Genomic DNA, 24,589 nt, shown 5'->3' with positions numbered 1-24,589 from the left:
ATTACGTTATGCATGCATATTCATAATACCATTGTTCGACCTTCACCTGGCAAATTCCATCTTTTCAATTTTCACACTTTTGCTCCGATTTTCTCCGGCTAAAACCCAAATATAAACTTTTGCCTGAGTTCGAATTTATTACATATGAAGTTTCATGTCTGGAGACCAAAAACTGATGGAGGAGTTTGGTTGGTAAAATTTTTTAAATAAATACGTATACGCATACATAAATATACATAGAAAGAAGTTTGTGTTTACTATAACTTTCTAATGCAAATATTATGCAAGTATAAATCATGTAGAATATCTACATGAATATAATTACACGTAATAGTTAACTAAAGATGATCATGCCATAAGAAAATAGAAAAAACTAATAGGGAATTAATTAAAATGAATGTTTAAAAGAATATGCAAATTAACTAGATCTTTTGCTAGTGAATGCAATTCCACGGCCCAAACAATATAACAAAGTTGTATTTCCTTTTTAAATAAATAGAAGAAAATGGTTTTTAATATGAATATCAATACACAAAAAAAGGCCAAATTTATAGGAGTATGAAAAATAGATATACAAGTCTCATTAAGACCAGTAATAAAGTTATCGTTAAAAAATAAGAAAATAAAAATATTACAACATAAATTGATAAGTAATAAATTAGCAGATAATGTCAGACAAACTCTTCTTAGCATTTCAGTTAATGAACTCGAATGCAGGTTCAATGGTTATGAGTTCGAATCTTGTCATAGTCAATCATTATTCTGAGCCGTTAGTGATGATCAAACGTGTTCATGGATAACTATTTTATCAATATATATATAATTTTTTAAAATATAATGCACTGTCGTATAAATACTTGAATTCATTCAAGTATCGCTAACAAAAACAAATAAAAACATCTACGTAAAAGTGATACATTTAGTAGTCCGGCGAGGTTAGCCGCGTGGTAGAGGTTTAGGCTTCTTATCACGAGGTGCCGATTTCGAATCTCGCTAGATTCAGCCACACTGATGATTCGTGGACGACGAAACACGTGTCAGTGGATAATTATATTTTAAAAAATAATATATATGCCGCTCCCCATTAAAGGGGGTACCAAATTGATCAATGGGAAAATTATTCCCAACACGCATTTAGGTAAAAATGCCCTTTCGTATAAATACTTGAATTCATTCAAGAAAATATCGCTAACAAAAACGAATAAAAACATACATATATATATATATATATATATATATATATATATATGTATATATATATATACAGAGAGAGACAGACAGATACCTACATCTTTCATCAGCATTGGATTCTGCAACCTGAGGCGCTTTGGCAAAAGTCAGCTTTAATAGACTATCTTCTTCAATATTCCAGTTGTCGACGGTCAAATGATTTGTAAAACCTTTGGCGTTTTCTTCTTTTTTAAATTCTTCAATTGGAACACGGTTGGACTCTATAAAAAAGATAAAACACATCTTTTTTTTAAATCTTCATGCATTCTTCCAAAATCCACATCTGAAAATCAAGACATGATTACAATGCTAGTGAAGAAAATCCGGTGATACCCGGGATGAATAACTAATAATCTGAATTTTCCGGGTAATTTTCTATCAAAAATTTCTCATCCTCTTTATCTCTTTATCTGAAAAGAAAGACCTACATCAGATCCGTTGCCAAATTCACTGGGAAAATGGTTTGGATCATTCTACCACTCTAGAAAGGGTCTCACTCCGGAGGAAATCCTCTACTTATACAAAAATCAAATATGTCCTAAGACGTTGCCACATCTGTGGAGTGGAGGAGCTGCTAAGAGTATCCTTTCCTGCTTTGACAGAGTACAAAATCGTATTCGAAATCTAGTGAGCGAGGACCTTTCCTACTTCCTCTTTCTTACAGAAAAGATGTTGCGAGTCTCTCTCTGTTCTATCATTATTTTCATGCTAGGTGCTCCACTGAGCTTCAATCTATGGTCCGTCTTTCCTGCAAAACAATCGCAACAAATACTTGCCTATCGACAACTGTTAACAATTTTCCAGCCTAAAGTTGAATGAAAATTCCATGAGCAAAGTTTCTTTCCTAGAACTGTCGTCTGTGGAGCACTTTACCATGGGGCTGCTTCCCAGCTAACTATAGCATGGTTGTTTCAAGTCTAATGTAAATAAGTTTTTGTTGAACCGTGCTCTTAAATAATTAAACCCTACCCAAGTTCCACCATTACTGATCATCAGTTGCTGTCTCACCATCTACTTAACATTCATTAACCCTTAGCCTCAAGTGGCCTCTAGGTCTTAAAGCGGTGAGTTCCAAGTAATAAAAAAAATTCCTTTTGTTGAATATTACTTGTCAGGAATATACTTTTAAATTTAATTGTAGCCTACGAGTCCACAGATTAAGAGGGACATACAGTGTGATTGGCAAGGTATGAAACTTGGGTCACATGTGGGAGGGGGGGGGCATATGATGAAGTGGACTGGTTAATTTAATTAAACAATCCTGACTATTTCCATCATCATATCATTTGAATTCAAATATTCTATTATTGGCACTGGTTTCCCTGACATTTTTCTACTCGGAATTCTTTCTAAAAAAAGACATCAGGCACTTACGGGAGGGACCACATGAAAGTTGCCAACATCTTAAGTGAAAGTGATTTTGTGGAACAAACTGGATTCAAACTTGTAACACATAGGTCGTCAGTTCGTGTCATTAACCACATAACCGCCAAATTACTTCCCCTGACTGTTTTATATAGCAATAATAAAATTATAGAACTAATTGTAGAAATGAATCACCTACTTTGAGCCAGTTATAAAAAAAAAAAACAGTAAGTTCGTATCATTTGGATTCTTCAGACTACTGTTCTGTTCGCATCTTGAGTGTTATTTTCATAATGTTTTGATCAATGTAATCTCTGACCTCCTTCAGGTGTATATTGTCGAACTGTTGAATTTTCAGCTAAATTGCTATTTGAGTCTGACCAGGAAAATCCAATGAGATAACTTTAAATAACAGATAGGCTATATGACTACTTTTGTAAAAAATCATTAAATGATTACTTTGATCAGGTAGAGCATTCAAGTTCTTACTATATACACATTGCAATACCTGGAGTGCATAGTGTGATGATGTATGGAGGGGAAACCTGGTCAGAAAGAGTTGAAGACATGCATTGCATGGATAAAAATGATATAAGGATGATTTTTTTTTACAAGCCACTCAAGGATAAGTGTTAATGAATATAAGGTTGTAGTTTAGTAATCGCTAATGGTGTAGATTGGGTAGAATTTGGATTATTTAAGGGGATGGCTCAACAACAACTTGTTTACATTGGACTTGAAAGCTACCATATTGTAATCGGCCAGGATGCAGGTCAGTGGAACAGTGAATCACAGCCGGGCAGTTCTAGGAAAGAAGCTTTCTTCATGGATTTTGGCACAGATAGAGAGTGGGGGGAATTGTTAATAGTGGTTATAGTTAGTCAATTGGTTTTTGTGAAAGTTTGATAAGAGGGGACCATAGATTGGTGCTCAGACAAGCACTTGCCATGAAAATAATGATAGAGCTGAGACAGTCTCACAACATCTCTTTTGTGGGATGAGGTTGCAAGGATGAGAAAAGAGCATCACTTACTAGGTTTAGAAGCCAGTTTTTAACTATCAAGGTAAGATGGAGCGTGCCGATAAATTCCTACGATGGATACAATGGATGCGTGATATGAATCTTGAATACAGGCTTAGAATTGATCTCTTCAGAGGAATACTAAATCTGGTGAGTAGCTCGAGATGTTCATAGAACAGGAGACTTTATTGGTATGGTCATGTTGGAAGAATGGATTGAAGTTCTTGGATAAGTAGATGTAGAACGCTTAAGATAGCAAAGTCAGTTGGCAGGGGAAGCCCAAGGAAAAGACGGGAGTAGGTGATAAGGAGGAATTTGAAAAGAAAACGGGAAGTGAATAAAAAGGGATAAATAAAGATCTAGCCAGAGATAAGTTAATTTGGAAGTCAACTTTGAAAAGTCATTCCATACATGCCAGCGTGTAAAACAGACAGTGCTAACAGATCAGCGTGTCTGAAGATACTGGCTTCTTGACCCAAAATGTACCAAACATTGATGTTATTGGGTATTTTTTCCTTTCCCTTTGCAAAACTCAATCATATTCTCTAAACTCAAAAACAAAAACGATTTTCCTATACCAAACAAACCAACCAAACTCTATGAATAAATAATTGAAAGAACTTGAAGCATAAAACATTTTTTTTCCAAAATTACTGGATTCAGTATCAAATAGCCCGAAAAGGGTTGATATGCCATAAAACAAAACAACCTAACCAAATAAAACAGACGAAGATGATGATGATGATTATAATGATGATGATGATGATTTCTCTTAATGAATTGTACAGTGGAATCATTTGATTTAAACTTACGAATACATATGTCATCGACGTCTGGGACCTCTGAGACAGGTCGTCCCCTGTAGAACGCCGCAAGACACTTCTTTTTCAATTGAATTATGGAGTCACAAGTAAAAGTTGGCACAACTTCTATGATTCCTTGCATCTCGGCTTGGATTTGCTGTAAAATAATAAGTACAAATTCATCACTTTGCGATGTTTCAAATATATTTTTCAATGAAACTACGGAGCCACACTTAAAGTCTGAGGTCAATGACAGGTAAGCAGATCCCAAAAATCAAAAAGGAATTAAGGGAGGTAATTCTGTCCAACTCAGAAAGGAAATATTCATAAAAATTGTAGAATTTGTAACGACTGGAATCTACTTAACGATGATGGGGGCAAAAACATGTTGTTCATTGATTTCAAAAACTGTAATTACTGAAAAGAGACACGATAATTTTTTTTAATTATTTCGGAGATAGAGACTGTAGATGTTTGTTGCTGTTTCTTTAAGGGTCTACAGGATGAAACAATTGAAGTCAAGATTAAACTACAAGATGGAATAATAAAATTGTCGCTCTAGAAAAGACGGCATAATTCCTTTTTCGTTTGATAAAAACCAGTTTCCTTTTTATTTATTTATTTTTTTTTTTTTTGTTTGTTGCAGACCATTTACTACTTGGCCAGTTGTGTACAAATCCCAAAGCTGATAGGAGCCTTCTATCATGTCTGAAAATGGCACAATGTTCAATGAGCGAGATCGGAGATGTGCCATTGTACAACTCATGCTCTCTACCGATCAAAGTTATGACAACAGGATCATCGCCAGTACCCTCAAAATGTATCACTGGATTGCCACGAATAAGAGGGACATGCCCAGGGTGATGAAAATGAAGTTTCTGGCCACGGTTATGGTCTTTGGTATGGTTTCAAGTGAGGACCACATCATGCCACCTCACATCTTCGAAGTCGGCTTGAAAGTCAACACCAAAGGGTACCTGGATGTGCTGAAGAGTGTGGTGATCCCCTGATGCAATCAGGTGGCCACTAGCAAACCTTAGGTGTGACAACAATACTCGGCACTGGCCCTTAAATCCAAAGAGACCCAGAATGAGTGCTATGACTTTGTACCCTTCTCTCACTTGCCTCCCCTCCTCCCCTGACCTGAACCACTGGACTACTTTGTTTGGTCATACATCAAGAACATCACCAACATGACCTCCCACAACACCAAAGCCAGCCAGATTACTGAGTATTTGCCGAGCTCCCATCGGTGCTTGTGGAAAAGGCATGCTCCCAGTTCTGAACCCATATCGATGCGGTGATTGAGGCTGAAGGTGGCTACATTTAATAGATGTCAGCTCTACTACATAATCAAGTAACCTGAATTGATTTATTTCAATAAAAAATTTTTAAATAAAGCTGTAGTGTTGTTTTATTTTGGGCAACACTTTTATCGTTCTACCCTGTAATTTCATATCGATTGAGAAAAGATTAAGGCAAGCAAGCTCTTAAAAATCTTTAGAACTTCCTACTAGTCGAGGGTACGCCATCGACAATCAGTTCGGCGGAGTAGGTTGTTGTAGCACAAGCTACCCAGCTTTGTTAGGTTGAGGCATTCTCCTAATCAATCTTGGGAGATTAAACTTACCAAGCTTTAACTTTTCTATTTAGTTTATCAACAATTAGCTGATGCACCCCTATCAGGGAATGCCAACATCAAGTATTTTTTTTTCTTCTTTTTGTGAGACTAGAGTACTGTACTTTTGGTGCATTCGTCCTTCTATCCACACCTTCCGGGCTTGTTGTGGGAAACAGATTAGTACCATGACGGCAGAAAGTTCCAAACTGGCTTAGAAACCTAGTAGGTGATGCCCTTTTTTCTTCTCTGCAACTTCTTTCCCAGAAAAGCGACGTTGTGAGCCTTTCTCTGCTCTATAGTTATTTTCATGGCAAGTTCTCGACTGAACTCCAATCTATGGTGCCCCGTTTACTAAACTTTCACCCGAGTGGCTACAACCACTATATATGTATTCCCCCACTCTCTATCTGTGCCTAAATCTAAATGCAAATTCCATGAACAAAGCTTCTTTCCCAGGACTACCCGCCTGTGGAACATTGTTCCGCTGAACTACTTCCCAGTTGAATACAACATAATAACTTTCAATGTAAACAAGTTCTTGTTGAACCGGCTCCATAAATAATCAAATTCTACTCAATTTGCACCAATAAGGATTACTACGCTATCACTTTAGATTCATTAACCTTTACCCTCGAATGAACTTCGAGCCTTGATAAGTGGTGTCTTCCAAGTAAAAAGAAAAAATGCGGGGATGGGGTATAGAAACGAAAAGCAACAAAATGAAAATGGGGATTATTAATGACTTTTTGCTTATTATCTTTTTCCAAGTTGGTTTGAAAAGATAGACAAATTTAATTTCTCAATAAAAATGATTTTAATAATCTTACCTACTGTCTTTTGCATAAACCAAGTAATTTTCAATATTTTCAAGTCAACGATTTAAATTAGAAGACAATGAAATAATTTTAACATCAACAGGCATTATATGATTTTAAATCAATAGATAATAGTATGTTTAAATCGATAAATAGTAAAATCTTTAAATCGATTGATAAAGATAGAATTTTATGTCGAGAATGAAATAATTATTCCAATCTAGATAATTTAAAAATCGATTAATATTAGAATAATTTTAAATCAATATTCAATTTTAAATCGATAAATGTTTATATTTTCATTTTATAGCTAATAATATGATTTTTAATACTACAATATTCTAAATAATACAATGATTATCCTTCTCTTTCATATATAAGTCAAGAGCTGCAATGATTTCTCTATTGTTTTTACAGCCGAAAAGATATTTACGTTTTTTTTTTTTTACAATGTTTTAGTTAACAGAAGATTACAGATAAAATAGTCATTTGAAATAATGTTTTTTCTTTTTTTTTTTTTTAGAAACTTACAATTTCTTCATATTTTATGTTCCTTTTTAAGTGATATTTATTAAATAAATACTGGTAGCTATTTCCTGTGACTTCGTCAATTGGCATTTTCTCCAAATATTTCTTCACAGCATGGGTAAAAAAGTATAGCAAGTCTCCGATGTTTTCCTGAAAAAATAAAACAAATAAATACTTTGCAAAATAATGTAAAGCAGTATAAACAACAATTGCAACATAAATGCAAAACTGTATAAAGTGTGATTGCAACGTCCGTAAAACGGTATAAAATTTAACTAAGTTATTGCAATGTTAAAACGGTATAAAATGTTATTGCAACATTATTTAAAACTGTATAGAAAGTTATTGCAACTTTATTTAACACTGTATGAAAGTAATTGCAACGTCATATTAAACTGTATAAAATGTTATTGCCACGTCATATAAAACTGTATAAAATGTGATTGCATGCTATGCAAAACTATTAAAAAAATTCAAAGGTTAGCTAAAAGTTTTAAAACTTTTCAAGTCACATGAAACTGTATTAAAATGTGATTGCAACATCATAAAAATAATAAAGATAAAAATAGTAAAAAAAAATAGTAAAAAAAATAGTAAAAAAAAATTATAAAGATAAAAATAGTAAAAAGAAATAGTTAAAAAATAGTGATAAAAATAATAAAGATAAAAATAGTAAAAAAAATAGTAAAAAAATAGTAATAAAAATAATAAAGATAAAAATAGTAAAAAAAAATAGTAAAAAAATAGTGATAAAAATAATAAAGATAAAAATAGTAAAAAAAATAGTAAAAAAATAGTAATAAAAATAATAAAGATAAAAATAGTAAAAAAAATAGTAAAAAAATAGTAATAAAAATAATAAAGATAAAAATAGTAAAAAAAAAATAGTAAAAAAAATAGTAATAAAAATAATAAAGATAAAAATAGTAAAAAAAAATAGTAAAAAAAAAAAAAATAGTAAAGATGTAATGAAATTCCAATTACAACCAACTTCGAATTGAAATCACTCCTTATACATAATTCCTAAAATATTATCCTCCCTTCAACCTGTGTACTTAATATGCTGCTTAACGAACAATGCAACAAATAGACGCATGGAAATATATATACATGTTATAAAGATTGTGGGTGCACTTAAAAAAAATTGAATGTGATGTAAAAGTGAGAAATTACTGTAAGAAAAAAAATGTAGGGAAAAATTCAAGATGGCGCCCGACTCTCTCTTTAACACGGTAAGATATCCTCAACACGGCACAAGAAGCAACAGCCACACGATTCCCCAGCCAACTCAATCGTCACTCCCCACGTCTTTCCCCTCACCCGCTTTTATCGTCGTTCTAGGTCGGCTAAATTTGCATATTCCGAGAATTCGTGTGACTTTGCGAGACATCATACTTTACAAAAGACGGCGGTCGCCATCTTGGTCCCTCTTTTATATTTTTGGTCGGTAACGCCGAGCTGGTCTCGAGGTAAGTCTTTTTCCCCTCATCCGTCTCTCCCACGTACCCACACAACACGCAAACACGCGGGCGCTTATCTCCTGGATGCACGTTACATGTGAGACCATGGATTGTACTCATTGTGTTTAATAAAAATGGCTGGTGGATGTATCCATATCAGATGGTCGCTTTACTGTCCACATTGCACCAAGAGATTAGACGGATTATCACTAAGGCTAGGACAACAGCATATTCTTTTCATTGTTTTGACTCTCGAGTGTGTATCTGTTGATATCTTATATGCTTTTATATAGAGTGATGTGGTTCTCAGTTGATTAACTGTGTCGGATATATACTCGAGAGTCAAAACAATGATAAGAATATTCTCTTATCATTGCCCTAGTTATCACTATAAGGAATGGGAAGCGTAATATTTAGATAGAAACGTTGAAAAAGAAGCAATCTTGTGAAAATCGAAGGAAATGGAATCGATGAAATATGTTTAACAATGGCAAATATTTATTTAGCACTGTGTGAAATTTACATAGACATGAAAGAAAGAAATTAAAAAAAAACATTTTACCGAGTCGCTCGAGACAAAGCAAGAAAACATTTGATGCAAGAAGCTAAAAAGAACAGAACATGATTATTGCAAAGACAGACGATACACATTGACGTTAATCTTGCAAAGATTATGAAGAAAATATCAAAAGAAAGACAGTTTCACAAGCCTGCAGTTCTTGAAAAAATAAAAGCTACTGGAATAGGAAGTTGCATTATAACGAGATATCAAAACAGTGAACTGATAAAGACCACTAGACTTACGAGTCAGACAAGCTGGAACAAAGGACTAAATTAGACTTTTCTAAAGAACATGTTATAATATTACTTATTGCCAGTCCCAGTCTAGAGTATATCACATCTGGATGGTTGCAAAGAAAGAGAAAGAATGAGGCAACCAAAATACAGACACATATATGAACTCGTATTGTCATTTATATGTCTATATAATAAAGTAAAGTCGATTTTTTTTTTTTGGCATCAACCATTAATTGTTTGTAAGCACAAGCTATAAATAGAATTCCGTAATAATTATGCTTTATGCCAAGAATTGATGAATACTTTCGGAAAATATGCAGCCACTAATTCACTTTCAGTAATTTCTACATTTTTTTTCCAGTTTGTCTGTCGTTCCTAAAATAATGATACATACAGGGAGTTGGGGCAAGTTTGACTTTTTATGCTGTAATCTACTCCCATGGGCACCAGCTTACGCCGGGAAATATTCTTCATAGAATAAATTGACCGTCATTGTCTTTAATCTGTTATAACTTTAATAACTAAATACAGTTCTCTCCCTATAACCTACATTTTCTGCTTTTAACAGCATGTTGCTTGTCTCTAATCCTATTCTTGAATAACCGAATACAATTAATGAACACAAAAAGAAAAACTGAAATTAAAAAATGGCGTATTGTATTAATCCATTCAATAACAACGATTTGGGTCTTTTTTTTTTTTTTTTTTTTTTTACAAAGGCATCACCACATTATCAAGGCCCAGAGGCCACTCAAGGATAAGGGTTAAAGAGTGTACAGTAGAAGTTGGTCAATATAGTAATCATTAGTAATGAAAATTTGGTAAATTTAATAACTTATATGGAACGGCTCATCAAGAACTTATTTACCTTAGACTTGAACACAACCATATTGTAGTCAGCCGGAAAGCAGGAAAACGGAAGACAATTCCACAGGCGTGCAGTTCTAAGAAAAAAGCTTTGTTCATGGAATCTATGTTTAGGTTTAGGCACAGATAAAGAGTGGGGGAAATTATTGATAGTGTTTACAGCTAGACGAGTGTTTCTTGTGAAAGTTTGGCGAGGGGGGACCATAGATTGAAGCTCAGTTGAACACTTTCCATGAAAATAACGATACATCAGAGACAAACTCGCAACATCTCTTCTGTGAGATAGAGGTTGTAAGGAGGAGAAAAGGACATCTCCTACGAGGCTACGAAGTCTATTTTGAACTCTATCAAGGCAGGACAAGTCCTTTCTAGCAGCTCCTGCCCAGATGTGGCAACAGTATTCCATCCTTGGACGTACCTGGCTCTTATATAGATAGAGAATAGCATCAGCAGTGAGATATCTACTGGATCGATAGAAAGATCCCACCATTTTTCCAGCGGCCTTGGCAACAGATTTGATATACGTGTTCCATTTAAGATCAGGAGTAATGGTCAAGCCCAGAAGCTTGTCAAAACTTGAGGCCTCCTGAAGACGAGAGCCATTCATTTCAATTGATGACAAATGTGGATTAAAATGTTGATGATGTAAAGAGAGAAGCTTGGTTTTAGATGCATTAAAAGTAACCAGCCACTCCTTTCCCCATTGTACTACATGCTCAAGATCAGAGGAGAGAGAATTGGAGAGTACTTGCTCGTTTACTGTCTTAGATGTGGTACCATAAATGGTAGTGTCGTCAGCATAAATGTCTACAAATGATGTAAGGATATGATTTGGAAGATCATTAATGTAGATCAGGAAAAGAGTTGGGCCCAGGATGGATCCCTGAGGGACACCGGCATTAATACTGTGAGCTTCTGATTTTTGCCCCTCAACTACTACTCTTATGAACCTATCAGAAAGAAATGATTTAATAATTGAGAAGACTTTTCCAGCTATACCATAGCTAGCGATCTTATGAAGTAAACCTTTATGCCATACCCTATCAAAGGCTTTAGATATGTCAAGAGCAATTGCCCTAGAAAGATTGCCACCGTCGAGAGATTTGCTAATCCTATGCGATATAACTGTAAGGACATCTGCTGTAGATCTAGCAGAACGGAAACTATATTGAGTGTCACTAAGAAGGTTATTTTTGTTGAGATGTTTGATTTTGTTGAGATGTTTGATTACTTCTGGGTCAGAAGGGTTTTCTTTATTTCGCCTTCTCTCTTGTTTTATTTCCTTACATTCACAGATTGTCCTCTGTTATCCTTTATTTTGCTTATCCCGTTTTTATTTCTTTTTTGTTCAGTCTTATCTTCTCCCATTTTTTATTTTGTCTGTTTTGACAGAAATTCCTTCGTTTAATTTTATTATTATTATCAGATATTGTAATTAGTCTTCCCCCTCTTTTACTCATAAAATTTAAATTTGCATACGTGATTATTTTTTTCTTTTATTATTATCATTTGTTAATAAGATTAAGCCCCTCTTTCTTTGCTACAAAAAACTTGGATTTGTATATGTGATTATTCGAACCAGCTGTACACATGTACATTCATTTATTATATAGATGAATTATATTATCTATGTTTTTTTTTCTACAGCAACACTTCAAAAGCCGGAAATGGCCAAGGTCTTTCTGATTCTCTTCTGAGGTGATGCAATGAGGGAAAAGGTGGCTGGTTAATTTTAATGCATCTAAAACCATGCTTCTCTCTTTCCATCATCAACGCTCTGACACACATCTGGCCCCAACTGAAATGAATGGCTCTCGTCTTAGGGAAGCACTATTTTGACAAGCTTCTGGGTCTGACCTTCACTCATGATCTGAAATGGAACACATACATCAAATCCGTTGCCAAGGTTGCTGGAAAAATAGTTGGATCATTCTACCGCTCCAGTAAATATCACACTGCTGATGCAATCCTCTACCTGTATAAGAGCTAAGTACGTCCTAGGATGGAATATTGTTGCTACATCTGGGCAGGAACTGCTCAGAGCACTCTATCTTTATTTTCATGGAAAGTGTTCGTCTGAGCTTCAATTTATGCACCCCGTCCTTGGCAAACTTTCATAAAAATACTCGCCTAGCTACAACCACTATCAACAATTTACCCTACTCTCTATCTGTGCTTAAACCTAAACATAGCTTCTTTCCTAGAACTGCCTAAACAAAGCTTCTTTCCTAGAACTGCTCGATTGTGGAACTATGTTCTGCTGGCCTGCTTTCCAGCTGACTACAATATGGTCGTCTTCAAGTCCAATGTAAACAAGTTCTTGCTGAGCCGTTCCCTTAAATAATCAAATTATCCTAAATTTTCACTAATGACGATTACTACAGTGTTATCCCGATGAGTACTGTACACCCATTAACTCTTATCCTCGAGTGGCCTTTGGGTCTTAATAAGTTGTGACTCTCTCGCAAAAAAAAAAGTCAAATTTAACAGAATTGAGATAAAATATTATACAAAAATATTTAAATTGTATATACCTTCATGTGCGAGTACATTGCGATGCCAAGCCAATTTAAAATCATGTATTCAGTAATGCTGGTGCAGCTGAAAGAAAGGTTAAAAGAAATAATCATTTTTATTCAAACAGAAATTGGGTACACAGAATCCTGAAGGAACACGTCAATTATGCTTTCCATATTTCTTAGTCTACTCTAAGCATCATATGTAGTGTATGACACAAAGAAATGTAATTGAGAGATGTTAGAGGCTCTAATTGGTTGAGCCTTGTCACGTGTTAGAGAGAAGAAAGATTAAATCAGTGTCAGGCAAAAGTGATGTACTGGTGACCATCTTGCGGAAGCTTACGGACTTCATGATCTGCATTCACTGTGGTTGAGTGCCGACATAAACCAAGAAGACAATTCACTCTTCTTCACCTTATGTAAAATTGAACTCAGATTCAATAACTTTTCATAGCCTAGAAATTTATATTTCCTTTTGTCTGTCTGTTTGTCTGTATGACCATTCTACTCTTTTGTCGGAAACTATCGGTCCGATCTGGCTGAAATTCTGTATAAACCTTTGTCATGATAACATGCAGCGAACTAAGTATTATGGTATCCGTTTGATGCGCAGTCATGGATTAATAGAGATTAAAATAGGGATTAGTATTTGTGTTCAACTTTTTTTGGAAACTACTTAGCCGATCTGGCTGAAAATTTGTATGGACCTTTGTCATAATAAGGTGCAGCGAACTAAGTGTTATGGTATCTGTTCGATGCACAGATAGGGATTAATGAGGATTAGTATTTAATGTAAAAATGAGCACAAATTTAATCATATTCACCCATCAATTTGGCATATAAAGCACTCATTCTAAGTCAACGGGCTATAACTTTTGTCCGTTTTTAACAGATGAAAATGTCTAGTCATTACTATTACCGACACAAATTATTTTAAACTAGCAGTTCAGTCCAGCTTTGCTCGGGCCCTATGTACTATTCATAACTTTATGTGCATATATATATATATATATATATATATTAAAAAGTTTGACTCATGTCCAGGTAACCTACATCTAAAATTTCAAGTGCTTAGACCAAAAATTGGTAGAGGAGTTTGATAGAGTCTGCAAAGGTCAACTCTTACAACTTTCATCTATTGGCAGCCAAATTTTCAACCAAAAACTGATTAAAAAAGCTTGCTGCATGTCTGAATACCCTTTATGTACCAAAATTTGCTGAATAGTTTGCTAGACACCAAAGGTTAAATCTTTTATACTTTGACCCCTTGGTAGCCAAATTTTCGGCCAAAAACCGATTAAAAAGATTGCCCTTTATCTGATTACACTTTATGTAAAATTTCAAATGTTTAGACCAAAAATTGGTTGAGAGGTTAAATTTTTTTTAATTTTGATCCTTTGAATATTTATTGTTTTGAGTTCAAATCGTTAAAAAGTTTGATCCATGTCCAAGTAACCTACATCTAAAATTTGAAGTGTTTAGACCCAAAATTGGCGGAGGAGTTTTGTAGAGTTTTCAAAGGTCAAATCGTTGAACTTTGACTCCTTGACAACCAAATTTCTGTCCGAAAACCGATTAAAAAGATTTTCCCAAATCTCAATACCCCTTATATCAAATCTTGAATCTGTAGACTGAAAATTAACAGAGTAATTTGGTAGGGAAATGTAGACACACAGACAATTTCACTTTTATAGATATATTAGCAGTTCAGACCGGCTTTGCTCGGGCCTATGTACTGTTCGTAACTTGATATTGAATTATCTTATTCTGAATTTGTGGCCGTGGGCAGCCATCAGTGAATCAACGTTTTAAATGTTATTAAGTTTCAAACCAATGAAAATGATTCCACGCTAAAAATAATTTTTTAAACGATTTTTGATTCAAATTATTTGATGGCTTTCAGTAATCAAGTAAAAATGACATTTTTATTTGATATTTGATTTTCATTTAAAAAATTATTCCAATAAATTTTAATGATAAAATTTTCCCTGAAAATGATTTTATGCAACATATTTTTTCTAAAATTATGACCGTTTGATGTAGGAGAAACAGTCTTTTAATGGTGGCATGTATGACCTGATGATCACATTTGTGGTCATGCTATGATAAAAGAACACAAGACCAGTTATTATTAGAACTCAGTTGAGCTCTGGATGTGTCTGTGTGTTGTGTGTGTCCGTGTGTGTGTGTGGCCGTGTTTGTGGATCTATGTGTGTGTCTGTGTGAGTGTCTATGGGTGTTGTGTGTATCTGCTTGTCTGTGTGTGTGTGTGTGTGTGTGTGTGTGTGTGTGTGTGTGTGTGTGTGTGTGTGTGTGTGTGTGTATGGTACAGTCAGGTAGCGTAGAAATAGGAACCTCAAACGTTGTCCATTGCTAGCTGTCTGTTCACGTCCCAGTGATTATATTTTCAGCCTGATCTATTCACACTCGACTTTGGCTTCAAGTTTTCCAAGCTCTGAGTTGCAAAACTATGATCCATTGACCTAATATTAAACTGTCGCCAACTGTTATCAACAACTGCTGTCAATAAAACTCACCCCTAAAAATGCCCATAAACAAAATCTAAATCTCTATGTACAGTGATTAACAATCCTATTTCGAATCACTTTTGTGTGCCTTGGTGAACCACCTCCCCCACTGCTTTTCAATTAACCTCACTTCCTATACTTTTGTTTTGCTAATCACCTATTTCCTCTTTGTATGATAATTTTTCCTCTTTTTTTTAATCACTTCCTAACACTTTGGGGTGAGGACATCCTCATTAGTATTATATGCTATGTTGGGAATTCGAAATAGCAGTATCTAGGTAAGATATTTCAATATCGTCAAAATGTCCTCACTATTTTTTGTTATTAGATCTCCTCCAAGATTCCTATACCCTACATTTTTATCCATGGAATCCTAGATTAGTTTATCTCAGGAGGACACCATGACTGTCCAATCCCATTGATAATCTCTTTTTAACCGATTTTATTATGCACTATTTTACTTAGAGATCAATCTGCTTGTTTTCTGTTATACTGCAGGTGCTTTTCCTCCTTATAAAATATTAGGAAGGTATAAATAATTTGCCTTCGAGAGATTTTAGCCCATTCCATATCACCACAGTTGTACACAAAAAAACATTTATAATTGTTGATAGTTTTACCATAGAATGAATGTGGTGTTTACTTTTATTTAATTCAATTTATTTGGCAAAAAATAAAGACATCCTGCTTCAAATACCATTTAGGGTAATGATAGTAGAAACTTGCACAGAAAAAGGATACCATGCTCTATTGAAGAGTAGGCTGGTTAAAAGTGCTCACCCAATGCAAATGCACGCCTCTGTCCTTTTTTCCTCTCTGCCTTAATGACCTGTTCACCTCCTTTTATGTCCTACTTCAAAATAAAACTGTCTTTCCCATAATGCATTGCCTTTCTCATCATGCACTCCAAGTGCATAAATGAGTTGGGCATTTTGTCTTTCTTCTTTCACATGGAGAAACACAGGTAAGCCCTTCATTTTGTTTGCAGATACACCACAGATACAGTAGCCCAACACCTGTCCAAGTTCACCTTGAATTTTTTGCATTGATGGTGCCAATTCCAAGATCAAGAATCTTGATTGAGAAAGCAGACCTTTTTTTGGCTCAATCAAAATTGCTGGTGAAATAGTTTCTTGTAGTGTCTGCATAGATCTCTTTCTGATGCAGTAATGAATAAATCTCAAAGTATATCATAATGCCCATTAAGGAAATTGTAGACCAAAATAAACTTACAATGTGACTCGGTCAACTTGTATGTAAAAAGTTGTCGTTTTTAAAGGAAGAACTGGACATACGATTCGGTTGTGTTGTATAAAGAAGGAGTCATTACTTTTTAGTGAGGGCTAGCTGTATGCTTAGCCGTTTAGTGAGGGCTAGCTGCGTGCTTAGCCATTTAGTGAAGACAAGCTCTATTTAGCCGTGTAGTGAAGACTGTGTTTAGCCGTTTAGTGAGGGCTAGCTGTGTACTTAGCCATTTAGTTAAGACTAGCTGTGTTTAGCCGTTTAGTGAATAGCTGAGTGTGTAGCCATTTAGTGAATAGCTGTGTGTGTAGCGATTTAGTGAGGGCTAGCTGTGTTTAGTCATTTAGTGAGGGCTAGCTGTGTTTAGTCGTTTAGTGAGGGCTAGCTGTGTTTAGTCGTTTAGTGAGGGCTAGCTGTGTGCTTAGCCTAGTGAGGGCTAGCTGTGAGTTTAGCCGTTAAGTGAGGGCTAGCTTAGCTTAGTGAGGGCTAGCTGTGCTTAATTTAGTGAGGGCTAGCTGTGTGTTTAGCCGTTTAGTGAATAGTTGTGTTTAGCTGTTTAGTGAATAGTTGTGTTTAGCCATTTAGTGACGGCTAGATGTGTGTTTAACCATTTAGTGAGGGCTAGCTGTGTGTAGCCATTTAGTGACGGCTAGCTGTGTGCTTAACAGTTTAGTGACGGCTAGCTGTGCTTAGCCGTTTACTGACGGCTAGTTGTGTGCTAGCTCTGTGCTTAGCCGTTTTGTGAGGGCTAGCTGTGTGCTTAGCCATTTAGTGATGGCTGGCTGTATGCTTAGCGGTTTAGTGAGGGCTAGCTGTGTGTTTAGCCGTTTAGTGAAGACTAGCTGTGTGCTTAGCCGTTTAGTGAAGACTAGCTGTGTGCTTAGCCGTTTAGTGAAGACTAGCTGTGTGCTTAGCCGTTTAGTGAGGGATAGCTGTGTGCTTAGCCGTTTAGTGAGGGATAGCTGTGTGCTTAGCCGTTTAGTGAGGGATAGCTGTGTACTTAGCCGTTTAGTGAGGGATAGCTGTGTGCTTAGCCGTTTAGTGAGGGATAGCTGAGCAGTTTAGTGAGGGCTAGCTGTGTGCTTAGCAGTTTAGTGAGGGCCAGCTGTGTGTGTAGCCGTTTAGTGAAGACTAGCTGTGTGTGTAGCCGTTTAGTGAGGGCGAGCTGTGTGCTTAGTCGTTTAGTGAAAGTTAGCTGTGTGCTTAGCCATTTAGTGACAGCTAGCTGTGTTGAGTCATGTAGTATGGGCTAGCTGTGTCTAACCATGTATTGTGGACTAGCTGTGTCTAGCCGAGCATTGGGGGTTAGTTGTGTCTAGCCAAGTAGAGAGACTAGCAAGGATATCTGAGTGGGCTAGGTAGAGAGACTAGCAGGATTTTAAGTTTATGAGGTGATCTTTAAGGATCGGGGGGGGGGGGTAGTTTGATGTAATGTGCATATCAATGAGGTTACACATTGGAATGAGGTAATATAAGTCAAGTAGTTAAGATCGCAGGAATTGAGTTCTGGAGAATCGGACTGAACACGTCGGAATTGAGAATGTTCGAATGTTGACAAGAATCCATTTTTTTTTTTTAAATCAAAGGACATCGTATGAGAAAGAAAATACTCCTACTTTGTTAGCAGAATGAATTTTTAGATGGTTTGAAGGATGAGTCAATCAAAAGGTCAAGATCTTTTGTCTCGTTCAGCTCCTTGAGTAAAGTGTTTTGATAATTTAATGAACGCGATGGACTAATGAAAAGTACTAATAAGTGGATTAATGAATGTGTCTAGTAAAGACTAGGATGGACAGTGAATGACTGATCAACCCACTTCCCTCAAACACTTAATGTTTCTATTTACATGCCTCCCCACGAGGGCAGAGTTAAAGACAGGGTCGATTGTTTAAATCTAGTTCACCTAATAGAGGCAATCTGAATTGGAACAACAGTAAAAAAAAGAAAAAATCTAGAAGAATTTCTCCTTCTATAACTGAAGGTGAGAACAGGTGCAGAAGTAGTGTCAGAAGAGATACTACACTTTGATCCTAGCGAAAATCCATTTCTCTCAAACCATGGATGGGACAGAATTGTACATTCTGAAACTCTGATATTATTTGCTATGTCACTTCCTCCAATCCAAAAGGCCAGATGTTAACCTCGTTTGATTGGGTGGTAAAAATGTAAACATTTAAAATCAGAAAACATTTAGAGACATTCGTATTATTTGGATTCTTCGGACTACTGTTCTCATCTTGAGTGTAATTTTCACAGCGTTTCGATGGCATAGTGGATAAAGTACTTGGTAAAATTCAGCTGTAAATTACTTTGTTCTGGAGATTGAAGGTTCAATTTTCAGTGTGTGCAACACTCAAAATACAAATACAAATTATTTAGGACTTCTACTCAGTCATGACTGACGGAACAAGAGCATGCTCCCCTCAGGTATTGAATAAAGGGTTCTGTTCGAAATTCTGTGCATATTTCTGAGTACAAACAAAAAGATTTCCAGAGTTTGAAAGGATACACCTGAAGATGGTCGGGGTTACATTGACCGAAACGTTGTAAAAATAAAACTCAAAATGAGAACAGCAAACCAAAGAATCCAAATATTGCAAGTAATCAATCCTTGTCTCTAAAATTCAGAAACATAATATTTAGAGACACATGTAACAGATAAAATTCTCTTGTTTTATTTTAAAAGTTGGACATACATGACATCCAAAACTTTGATTCTTTTTTTTTTTTTTTTTTTTTGCTATTGTTATGCCATGTTATTGGCGCTATAATGCCATACTTTGCTATAGTTTATTTTTTCATATTATTTAGTTCTGCTTAGAGAACTGGTAATATGGAGACATTTTTCAACCTTTAGAAAACTGTAGCTTAGGACTGACTGTTACTCAATGCCTTTATCTGTTGAAACACAAACTCTTGTGAACAATTCTTGTGTGAAATTTTGGAAATTTTAAATCTCATCTTGTTTTACATTTTACTCCAGTTAGTTTGAAGAGATTGAGGAGCTTCCCCCTGGTGCTAAAACGTTTTTTATTTCTTTTAGTGTTATTATTATCATCATTATTATTATCATCATTATTATTATCATGATCATTATTATTTTTATCATTATTATCATTATTATTATTATCATTATTATCATCATTATTATCATCATTATTATTATCATTATTATTATCATTATTATTATCATTATTATCATTATTATTATCATCATTATTATCATCATTATCATTATTATCATTATCATTATCATTATTATTATCATCATTATTATTATCATTGTCATTATCATTATCATTATTATTATCATTATTATTATTATCATTATTATTATTATTTTATTATTATTAGCCTGGGTGTCCGTCATTGCTCGTGTGTTTGGAGGTGTGTGTTGATCAAAGACAAAAAAGAAAAAATGGTGGTAGTAGGCAGCCAGGCTCAAACCCATGAATGTGTTAAAAAAAAATGTAGTAGCGTGAGGAGGGAATCAAAACAACAGTAGGCAGCCAGGGTGGAGAGAGGTGTTAAAAAAAGTGGTTGTAGGCAGGCAGGCTCGAACCCATTACACAAAAGCAGAAAAGACAGTGAAAGAAAATCTGATGTTCTAGCCAATGTCTCCATGACACGACCGGAAGTAAAAAGCGTTGAAATTAACTGAAGTCACTTCAACAGTGACGATGACTTGCTAAAATATTGGCAAAAAAAATCGACCCCTCCTTATACAAAATGCTCAAGTTTAGGGTGAAGGAATTAATGTTTTTGGCCCATTTTTCGATATTTGTCATTTGAGACGTTGAGCTTCAATCTTGTCAGGATCTGTCACCTCTGTCGAAAGTTTTTGCAAGACATACAAACATACACACATTTAAACAGATAGGTGAGATTTATATTATAGATTATTTTTTTTTTTTATTAATTCTAAACTAATGCTTGAATTAAAGTTGGATACATATCTGACGAAGGAAATTTTCCTGAAATATTTTACAGCATGGAAATTCCATCTGACCATGCTAACATAAATAACAACACAATTCAAGTATAAAATATAACAGAAAAAATACATATATATTGTATTGATAACGGTGAATCCACCGTTATATATTTTAATTTGCTTCAGTTTATGTTTATCCATTACAACTCTGCATTGTATTGCCTTCTATAAATTTCCTTTTTATACACACTAGACAATGCTTCAAGCAAACTATATTCACCTCTTACTTGTTTAATTATATATTTAAATGGTGTTCTAATTTACTATTTATGATTACCGGTTTCCATATTGTACTTAATTCTAACTAGAAATATTTAGGAGACCATTGTTATCCAACGTATAAACTGTTCCTTTAAGATATCTTCCTATGTGCTGTTCCTCTTCCTCTATAATGTTTACTTCATTTCACAAAAATAAGATGATTTTCCTTCGATATGTGGTCAGCCATGTTCGACTTTTGAATATCTCCATGTATTATGACTTTTCACTGTTCTATTAGCCTTATTGTTAATGGCCCGCATGTCTTCACGTTTGTATACGTTCTCACACTTACATGGAATCACATATGTATCGTTCTTTGTCATGATGGAGGTTTCACTTCGAGATGTTTTTGGAAAGTTGAGTCCTTCCTGAATACTGTCGTACTAGAAGTATCCACATGTACCTGTAACGCTATGGATAAGACCTAAATTTCAAAATGACAGTCTTCTGGGGGTTAAAAGTTTACTTCTCACTACATGCGATACTAACTCAAAATAAAAATTACTTAATAATTCTACTTCTATGACTGACAGAGCGAGAACAATCTACTTTGAATGGATTAAATGATGGTAGGAGTAGTATATATTACCTAATTCAACATGACAATTTCCAAGTTCAAAAAGATGCAACTGAAAAAGACCAGATATTATATCGGCCGAAAAATTATGAAAGTGTCACTCAACATGAGAACAGCAGTCTGGATAATGCAAATTATTAATTCTCGTCTGAAAAATTCCTAAAGATATTTTTTCAATTATGACTGAAAAATCAAAATCAACTTACATTTTTAATTGAAGATTAAGAGTTGTCTCCCTTAAAACTAAAATGGTATTTCTTTTTTGTAATTTTTCAATAATGACGAAAAAGCCACAACCAACAAAGGGGGATAACTTGTATTTTTTATTGAAGAATATAAAAAAAAACAGTTGTCTCCCTTTCAAGTAAAATGGTATAGCTTTTATTTTAGGAAATTTTTAATAATTACTATCGAAAAATCACAATCAGTAAAGGAATAATTCATATTTTTAATAGAAGGATACAAAAAGAGTTGTTTCTCTAAACTACTAAACTAAAATAGTATTTCTTTTTTGTACGATTTTTTTTAATGTACAAAACAAAAACTAAAAATAACTTCAATGTATCTCGTGCAATGCTTGATAGTTACAGTTAATGAGACATATAAAAAAAACAAGATGTATATGTGGGGGTCGCCTGGCCTTTTTTGGGGGAACTGACTTCCTCCACAAATAATAAAAATGAAAATAAGAAATCTTATGTGCAACACAAACGGAGGTTTATTTCCGGAATAGAAATAACAAACAATAACAAGCAAAACATAGTTCTCAATATTTCAGAGTTCTTTTCTTTTTTTTTTTTTTTTTTTTGAGTTCATATGAAAGATGGAGAGTCTCTTTTTTTGTGTTCTTTGAATGTTCAAATATGTAACAGAGACAATATTAATGTTCGTCTGTTAAAAGAAAGTATTAATGCGCGGAGCAGTGGAAATGAAATAATTGATGTTTGCACGCGTGGCAAGTCCTAATGAGAAAGGCTAAGAGACTAAAGAGATAGATTTTGTGTTTGTGCATGTTTATATATGATTTGATCGGCTCCAAACGAGCTCTAGAAAATCAGTTTTAAAATATGTCCTAGGAGGAATTCCATTGGACGGAAGACATCACATGGGGTGCTTTCAACTAGGTCCGCACCTTTGGTATATAAAGGTCACGCCGGAATTTGCGTGGGTGCCATTTTTCATTTTTTTAACGCGCCGAAACAATTAATTGCACTGCGCGCCTAAATTGTATTTAACGATTTTAAATTTGAATATTAAACTGTGTCAATTGGCACATATATATTACCTTAAAAACAGTTTTTTGCTTTTTGCCCCTTTATTCTGAGATACTAAACTGACGAAGAGTTCTTCACACAATCTGAAATTAAAAAGAAAATAGAGAAAAAAGTGTCAACATGTAATTTCCTAAATAAATAACACTTGTGGTTTAAATATTTATGTACGACTATGACAAATTAAGGCACGACAAGTTTACGACAGAGCATGGCAATTACTATATATATATGTCTAAAGAAGCTTTGAATTTAAAAAATAGAAATGAAGTATGCAGTTTAAATTCCCGGAGTAAAAAAAAAAAAAAGAAACTATCGCAGACTTAAAAAGAAAAAGAAACTATCATAGACTTAGCACCTATATAATCCGACTTTTAAAAAGTTTATAATTACAAAAGAGAATTCATTTATATAAAGAGAGGAGAAAATAAAAAGCCTTAACTAAAATTGTTAAATAGAAAAAGACTTAGCACTTGTATAAGACGATTTCTCAAAATTTTTAAATCATAAAAGAGAATGTAACTATATAAGGATGAAAAGAGAAACCCTTAACTAAAATTTAGTAAATAGAAAACGGGGATCCTCAGCTGCTTACCATGTAGCTGTTTTGGAGATTTAAAATTAGGACAGCTGTTAACTACATGGATCTCCAGTGGATAATACCACTTCCCCAATAACATAATGTACAATAATATCGGTTACTTTTTATACTAATATATATAAAAATAAATAAATAAATAAGATAAACTGTTACTAAGTACGTTTAAGATCCATTCTGCGATATGTTAAGTAGCATATAAATGCTATGTGAATAAAAATGCATAAAAGTTTAAGTACCTCATATATATATATATATATATATATATATATATATATATATATATATACTAGCAAAAGTACCCGTCGTTGACTGGGTTCAAAAACAGCCTACAGAAAATGGACTCTGATTTATGAAAGTATGATAGGTTATGAAAAGGAAGGGTTGTAAAGAGATAGCTTCGAATTTGGGGGTATCAAAACCAAAGCAAAATATGATGAAAGTAAAAATAAAATAGATAAACCCCATAATTTATTATACCATACCTGTTCACACTGAAACACTTATCACAATATTCTGTAGATCTATATTAAAAAACCTTGTTAAACTTTGTGACATATTTCCATTCTATGGAGGTCAGGTGCGAACGAACACCCCATAATTTTATTATACCATATTTCTTCAAACTGAAACATAATTATCAAAGTATACTCACACAGATAGATATGAAAAGTCTTTAAAGTTTGTGCCTATTTCCATTCTATGGAGGCCAGGTGCGAACGCAGACCCCACAATTTTATTATACCATCCCTATTTAAGTTAAAACATACTTATCAAAGTATTATGTACATCTATATCAAAAACACTTGTAAACGTTTTATTTTAATTTTTAATTTTTTATTTCCATACTTTGTGGACCATGCGCGAACACAACCCCCACAATTTTAATGAAACACCGTTCTTCCAGATCAAACATCCCATTCCTGTGTCTCGATACATCTTCTATCATTATATGTAATCAGTTTTCTATAATAGTCAACCATATAGGAGCCTATTCGTGACCAGACACACACACAAACATTCAGCTTTATATAATATAAGATATATATATATATATATATATATATATATATATATATATACAGGGTGTC

General features: G+C 34.3%; 1 protein-coding gene across 4 annotated transcripts in view; it reads right to left on the bottom strand.

Annotated features, from left to right (window-relative positions):
* The window catches only part of LOC145276789 (plexin-D1-like), a 425,273-nt gene that overhangs the window by 18,662 nt on the left and 382,022 nt on the right, over positions 1–24,589 (bottom strand). For all 4 annotated transcript variants that reach the window (XM_080128091.1, XM_080128089.1, XM_080128090.1 and 1 more), the window contains 5 exons: positions 22,915–22,986; positions 13,043–13,109; positions 7,387–7,533; positions 4,429–4,576; positions 1,290–1,451 (listed from right to left, as the gene is read on the bottom strand). In XM_080128091.1, the coding sequence (XP_079984217.1) occupies positions 1,290–1,451; positions 4,429–4,576; positions 7,387–7,533; positions 13,043–13,109; positions 22,915–22,986 (596 nt within the window). The remainder of the gene's footprint in view (positions 1–1,289; positions 1,452–4,428; positions 4,577–7,386; positions 7,534–13,042; positions 13,110–22,914; positions 22,987–24,589) is intronic.

Source organism: Euprymna scolopes, chromosome 5, assembly GCF_053919585.1.
Source record: "Euprymna scolopes isolate OS-2025 chromosome 5, ASM5391958v1, whole genome shotgun sequence".
In the NCBI taxonomy this organism is placed as follows: Eukaryota; Metazoa; Mollusca; class Cephalopoda; order Sepiida; family Sepiolidae; genus Euprymna; species Euprymna scolopes.
This window is presented reverse-complemented; position numbering and strand designations above follow the sequence as displayed.